This window comes from Cannabis sativa, chromosome 2 (assembly GCF_029168945.1).
Source record: "Cannabis sativa cultivar Pink pepper isolate KNU-18-1 chromosome 2, ASM2916894v1, whole genome shotgun sequence".
In the NCBI taxonomy this organism is placed as follows: domain Eukaryota; kingdom Viridiplantae; phylum Streptophyta; class Magnoliopsida; order Rosales; family Cannabaceae; genus Cannabis; species Cannabis sativa.
The window spans coordinates 72,504,214-72,511,813 of record NC_083602.1 but is presented as its reverse complement, the minus strand read 5'-3'; the positions used below and the strand labels follow the sequence as shown (position 1 = coordinate 72,511,813).

The following is a 7,600-nucleotide window of genomic DNA, read 5'->3' as shown; positions in this document are numbered from 1 at the left end:
TCTTGATTTTGTGCAGCAGCAGCACAAGTGCAGGGGATTCTTGGCCTTAGTTGATGGATCTCATCCCACATAGTCGTGAGTTTAGTGAAATAAGCACTAACTGAGTCATCACCTTGATGAAGACAGGTAAGTGATTCATTTAGTTCAAAGATTCGAGGACCATTACCTTGGTTGAAGCGATTGTTGAGGACAGTCCACATCTCTACAACAGTGTCCAAGTACATAATGTTGCTTTTAATTTCAGGGGAGACAGAGTGGAGAATCCATGACATCACCATCTAATTGCAATGAATCCAGGAGCTGAATAATGAATCTATTGGTGGAGGTTGAGGGAGAGAGGCATCAAGAAATGGAGTCTTGTTTCTGGCGCCAATGGAGAGTTTGAAATCGCGTGTCCATGGCTAGAAGTTGCGATCTGTTAGAACAAGTGTGGCCAAGACTAACCCTGGGTGATTAGCATTGCTGAGATAGTAGGGTGAAAGAACATCTTCGTAGGCAGGGCGATCGATTGGAGTAGCTCAAGAATTATGGATAGTATCGATCGGAGTTGATCGAGGATTATGAAGGGGATCGATCGGAGATCGATCGGAGTTGATCGAGGATTTTGAATTGAATCGATCAGATGTGATCGAGAATTTGGAACTGGATCATCAGTTCGAATTTGAGTTTCTTCAGATGGTAGTGATGATGGTGGAGCTAGATTGGCATCTACCACTGGCAGAGGAGGGACAGTGGTGGTAGCAGTAGCTCGTGTTCTTGCCATTGATGAGTTCTTGAAGCTGTAATGGAGTTCTTAGAACTTCACGTTGTTTCATCTGATACCATATTAGGAGAATTGAATTAAAAACTGAATTTATTCTATTGATTGGTGAGAAAAGTGTACAAAGGCAATGATACGATATACATATAGAGTGGTAAAGACGGTTAAGACTAGCTACCAACAATAATAATTAACTTCCTATAACTAATAACTAACATAACCTCTAATCTAATACCATCTAACACCAAACTAAGAGTACAAGGTGCAATACCACTGCTTGCAACTTTCAAACCATGGATGTCACCATGTCCTCTGGGACTACTAGTGTACTCCAGGCCATTAAAGCCTATAAATACCTTTTTCTCAAATGTGAGAAGGGATTGAAAAATTATTGTAACACGTCATCTCAAGAAATAAAAGTATTTCTCTTTTGTTACTCTGAACATTTCTTTAAATTTTTGATCTATATAATAAACACTATTAATACTAATAAGAATGCTATAATTTAAATCACGTGATTAATTTTATCACAAACAATATAAACGCTTTGAGTTGTGTTTAATTCTCAGTGTTAAAGTTAATTTAGGGATGGTAGAACGAAAAATGGTGGGTCCTGTATACGTGTTCTGTCCAGTGAGAAGACAGTATAGATCCATGTTTCAACAATTTAACTTACGAAATAAATAAATAAAACGAAAAGGGAAAAACATTTTCACCTCTCTCTCTCTCTCTCTCTCTCTCTCTCTCTCTCATGTCAGTGAAGAGCAAAACCTGCGAAGAATAACGAGAAAGATCGAAACCCAGACGAGACGGAAGAAAAAAATGCATTCGTTTGGGTACAGAGCCAATGCTTTGCTCACCTTCGCTCTTACCATTCTTGCGCTAATGTGCGTTATAGCATCCTTCTCCGACAATCTCAACCACCCTACGCCCACTGCCCAAGTCCAGGTTCCTCTTTTCCTCATTTCCTTCATCATAATAATGATAGATCTTGGTGTCAGGAGTCTATAATTCAATTTCGAATTTTGAACGATTCCCTTTTGGATTTCATGATTGAAATTTCTTAATTTTGGGTTGGTTTCTTTCAGGTTTTGAATATTAATTGGTTTCAGAAGCAATCCAGTGGGAACGACGAGGTAAATGTTGTTTTTTTTTTCTTTTATTCCTTCGCGTTTTAATGGAAACTTGATTTGGATTTTATCTATCTCTAATTTTGTCCGTAAATTGCTCGATTTGTATGTCGACGAGTTTGACGATGACTTTTTATTTGTGGGATTTAGGCGTTTTACTTTTGTTGCTTGTGTTTCTTTTTGGAGAATCACAATAAAGTTTGAGTCTTCGTTTATTATTTAGCAAAACCTTGTGTGTTCTTTTACCAATTTCTATGTATATATTAGCTTAATGTTCTTAAATTAGGGTTTGATGGTTAAGTTTATTCATAATACTAAAATTTTGTATACCTCGTTATGTGCCTTCTCTTTTGCGGTGCTTTGACGTACTTGTTCTGAATTATGCTTTCGGATCAAATTATATAATCCAATAATATATTGAAGAAATACATCATTATTGGTCACATTCCTATAAACACTTGTTTTTCTTTGGTTAGGGGATAGGTTGTATGAGAAGATATAAAAACATTGGAAGCTATTGAGGACAATGTAGAATTTGCTTGCTTGTAGACATTCTTTACCGTACCTTTTTTAGCATTTGACTTGAAAAATTGTTAACTTGATCGCCCCATTTCATGTATTAGCTAATTTTGTAAGTAGCTTAAGAGAAAACAGTTAAAAGTTGGGAGTTACTGGTGGTCAAATTTGTAGTCTTGGATACTTGTTTGAGAAGTATTGGGTAGGGATTTGTCTAATCTAGTAGCTTATAAACTGTACTCTTTTTCCTGAGTTGTGTATTTAAATTTTCTTTGCAACTTATAAAATATCTGTTTTATGAGAAATAATAAGCTCATTTCATGTTCCATTTCTATACCAGTTTTGTTAGTTGTCCATAAGAGTCATGATCTATGTTTGTAGTATAAAATTTATTAAAATTTCTTGATCATATGCAGGTTAGCATGACTTTGAATATATCTGCTGACTTACAGTCATTGTTTACATGGAACACAAAGCAGGTTTGTGAGAAATCTTTTGGATTTAGATATTTATGTCTTCTCCTTTATCAATCTGTGAGAATGTGCTTTTTGGTTAAGGGTTTGTTGAGATATACTGAGATAAACACTAAGATCCCGGTCTTAAAGTATAATTCTATTCTGAACTGATGTAATTTGTGACAGGTTTTCGTCTTCTTAGCTGCTGAGTATGAAACCCCAAAGAACTCTTTGAATCAGGTATGGTTTTAAGCTTCTGGGTCCATGAATATTTAAATCCCTTTGATGTGTTTGGCTTTTGGAGATTGTTTGCTTCTATGCTGTGCACATTCTTAGTAGCAGTGGTAAATCTACTTAATAACATGATATTTTCGTGAAAAGTTTCTTCATTCTTGAATTCACTCTTACAGATCTCTCTTTGGGATGGTATCATACCTGCAAAGGATAACGCAAGATTTTGGATTCACACATCAAACAAGTACCGTTTCGTCGATCAGGTGTGTGTCTTACCTCCCCCAAACGATGCCTATTAGCTTTTTGTATATTCCTGACAGCATCGAAGTTTGAAAGTTTTTTAATATCATTGTGTAGGGAAGCAACCTCCGGGGTAGAGATTTCAACTTAACATTGCACTGGCATGTTATGCCCAAGACCGGGAAGATGTTCGCGGACAAGATAGTTATGTCCGGATATCGCTTGCCGGCGGAATTTAGATGAAATTGACTTTGTGTATCTTGTTCCTGTAACTCTTAGTGTTTTTTTTTCAGAAGACGAGGATATAGATGATCATTTTTAAACTAGAGAAGAGAACTAGAAGCAAGAAAGGATTCATCTTTGATAAAGGAAATTAAAGTCTCTGGATTTTTTTTTTTAATTATTGGGTTGCCTATTCATGATAATGAATCCTCTGCTGAGTACTTTTGCATTTCACAGGAACATAGTACTAATAATAACTAACTATTAATCATTAAATTTGATTAAATGTTATTATTTTGCACCCAAACTTTGTTTAGAGTCATGTCTCGAGCTTAGTTGAGTCATATTTTAGAGATGGGTCAAACGTTACTCAATTAAATCACACGCGCACATACAAACTGCCATTTTACTTTCCTCTCTCAGCATACTACTCAAACATAATATACAAAATATTATATATGTCAATATAAGAAAATATTTTTTAGTGAATGGGACTTACGAAAAATACTATTTTCTTTTTGATGGGAAAAAAAATTACTAGTTTTGGTGTAGTATTTTGATGCATATTACTAAGAAAAAACTACACCTACTGACGTATCAATATATTTCAGCCAATTACATAAATATGGCATTATCTAACCAATCAAACTAAAAATATGGTTTTTTTTTTTTAAAAAAAACCATATTAAACATTAAAAAAAAAATCTAAATTTAAAATTCATAAAAAATAAAAACTTAATTAAATTACCGTAAAAAATATTAAAATTCCTTTCATAATTATTTTTTTTAACAAAATAAAACAAATAAAATTATAGTGATCGCCGAAGTTGTTACTCGTGCCGGAAAAGTCACCGGAGTTTACTGTCGGCACCGGAAAAGTCGTCGGAGTAGCCGTCGTACCGAAAAAGTCACCGAAGTTGCTGCCGGCGCCGAAAAAGTCGTCAGAATTAGCATTGTCCCTGGAAAAATCACCAAGAAACTGGTTTCTTGATGAAGAAGAAACCGATTTCTTAGTGATTTTTCCGGTAATTTTACCGGTGACAATGCCAAGTCCAACGACTATTCTAGAGTTTGATGTCACTGCCGGAAAAGTCGCCTAAGTAGTTGCCGGTGTCAGAAAAATCGCCGGAGTTATTGCTGGCGTTAAAAAAGTCGTCAAAATTGGTATTGTCGCCAGCAAAATCACTAGAAAAATCACCAAGAAAGTGGTTTTTTCATCAAGAAATCAGTTTCTTCACCAAAAAAGTGGTTTCTTCATCAAGGAACTAATTTTGTTACACAACAATAATAAAGATTATGAAAACAAAATAAAAATGATATACACTGAAAATAATTGAAACTAGTTTCATCAATCAACCAAATAGAGAAAAAAATACAAAAAAAATTACCAAGAAACTGATTTCTTTATTAAGAAATTGGTTTCTTGATGAAGAAAAAAACCAGTTTCTTGGTGATTTTTCCAGTAATTTTTCCGGCGAAAATGCCAATTCCAACAAATTTCTTTCCCAAAGTTTACTGTCGGTACTGAAAAAGTCACAGGAGTAGCTGTCGGTGTATTAGTCGTCAGAGTTGCTACCAACGCTAGAAAAGTCGTCAGAATTTCCATTGTCGTCAAAGAAATCACTGGAAAAATACCAAAAAACTGGTTTCTTCATCAAGAAACTAGAAACCAGTTTCTTGGTAATTTTTCCGGCGACTATGCCAATTCTGATGACTTTTCTGAAGTTTGTTGTCGGTGCCGAAAAAGTCGCCGGAGTAGCTGCTAGCGTCAGAAAAGTCGTCAGAATTGGCATTGTCAACGGAAAAATCACCAAAGAAACCGGTTTCTTAAAGAAGAAACCGGAAGAAACCGGTTTCTTTTGAAGAAGAAACCAGTTTCTTGGTGATTTTTTCGGTGACAATGCCAATTCTGACGAAATTTCCGACGCCGACAGCAACTCCGGTGACTTTTTCGGCACCGACCGCTACTCCGGTGACTTTTTCGGCACCGACAGCAAACTCCGGTGACTTTTCCGGCATCAATAACAAATAAATCTTCCTAAACAAATAAAAATATTATATAGGGGATTTGAAAACCTAATTACATATATATGGCATATCAAATATCATAAAAAAACCTAAAAACAAAAAAATACCATATAAATTGTTCAAACTTATATGTGCCATATTTATCATAAAAACTTTTAAAATCCCATAGTAAGTGTAATTTCCTCTAATATTGTAGTATTGTAAGGTAAAAAAAAAAAAAAAAGGAAACTTACAAAAATACTGAAATTTGGGTTAATTTTATAAAATTACTTACACGAATTTTTTTTCAAAAATATTGCGTTTTTATAAAATACCAGTTGAAAATAACAGTAGAATACAGTAAAAAAGTAAAAAAAATATAGTATACTGCAATATGAAACTTATAAAAAAAACATAGTAAAAAAATAAAAAATACTGCCTGACAATATTTTTGTAAAAAAATAGCAAAAATTAATATATCATCTACATTTCCAAAAAAATAGGGAAATTTACATAGTATACTAACTTTTGTCATTTTTTTACAAAAATATTGTCAGGCGATATTTTTTTACCTTTTTACTACGTTTTTTTATAAGTTTCATACTGCAGTATACTGTGTTAAGTTTTACTGGTGTTCTACTAGTGTTTTTTAGTTGTTTTGAGTTGTTCTGCTTTGTGTTTTACTGGTGTTTTATAAAAATACAGTATTTTTGAAAAGATTTCCGTGTGACAGTATTTATGTAAAAAAATTAATCCAAATTCAAGTATTTTTGTAAATTTCCCAATAAGTTGAAAAATACATTTTTTTGTGTCCATTAATAAAAAATACCCTTATATTATATTTCAATGAAATATACCCACTGTTGTAAGTGAGTTGCCAAATATACCTCCACCTTCCACTTAAGTCTAGCATATAATTTATATTAACTTAAGGGGTATAATAGGAACATCATCTATAAAAGTAGGTATATCTTAAAGAAAATGAAAATGGAGGTAAGAATCAAAACAAATAAAGCAAAGTGGGTATACAATGTAATTTTCTCAAAAATATTTGTGTGCACGTGGGACACAACGGAAGCTAATTGGGTTGCCCAGGCCCAAAGAAAAGCTGAATAATAAAGTTTGGGCCTAAGTTCCTGAAATTATGGGGTAAGTTGAAAAATATCCTTTTTATTAATCAATTCATCAAATTTACTTCTAATTTTATATTTATTTGAAACACACTTCTTTTTATATGTATTGTACCCAAAATACCCTAACATAAGAGAGTCACGTGGAGAGTATCTTGAAGTGACAGGGGCAAAATTAGTACAATATTTAAAAAAAGAGGTAAAAATAATAGACTTTAAAAAAGAGGGTAAAAATAAAAGAGGACAATATAAAAAAAAGAATAATTATCTTTTTTACCCCCTGTACTTATGATACTATACTAGTATGCCCCTTAATCTATTCAGCTTGTTATAAATAGTCCTTGTATAATTTTATATGCATACATTTAGTCCTTCTGTTTATTTTGTTTAAAAATACTGTTTGTATTGATGATGTGGTATTATAACAAAGGATAGAGTAGTAATTTCATCTCTTTTTAGAGGGAAAATTGACTATGAGGTGGCATAATAACGGACAATGAAAGATGATTAAAAAATGATTTCATAACCTTTTAAAAAAATTTAATAAAAATAATTTTATTAAAATAATTCCAATCGTTTTTTAGCAGTTCAAATTAGAAAAAGGTGTAAAATTAGGATTCTACAGTATTTGAAGAGATGGATATCACTAGAAAGAAATGAAATTTTTGGAAAATTAAGGTAATGATATTCTATTTTTTGGGATGTTATTTTTCATTTTTTTTTCCTGTGATTGTAATTTTTATGACTTGTAATTTATTTTCCTAATGGTATATAATTTTTCAACTACTATCTATGTATAATGCCACATTATTAATTTAACAGTCAACTTTAGTCAATTTTAACAAAATTAGATAGAAGGATTATACTATTCCAACTGATATATTTTAGGGGTATTTTTAACTACAC

The 7,600-nt window shown here is 32.8% G+C and overlaps 1 protein-coding gene across 1 annotated transcript; it reads left to right on the top strand.

Annotated features, from left to right (window-relative positions):
- The first annotated feature begins 1,331 nt into the window (after nt 1-1,331).
- Nucleotides 1,332-3,735, top strand: LOC115718579 (signal peptidase complex subunit 3B). Its single transcript, XM_030647389.2, has 6 exons — nt 1,332-1,708; nt 1,849-1,896; nt 2,823-2,885; nt 3,048-3,101; nt 3,272-3,358; nt 3,453-3,735. Exons 1-6 carry the CDS (start codon nt 1,583-1,585, stop codon nt 3,576-3,578), a joined length of 504 nt encoding a protein of 167 aa, XP_030503249.2. The 5' UTR covers nt 1,332-1,582; the 3' UTR covers nt 3,579-3,735.
- Nucleotides 3,736-7,600: the final 3,865 nt, after the last annotated feature.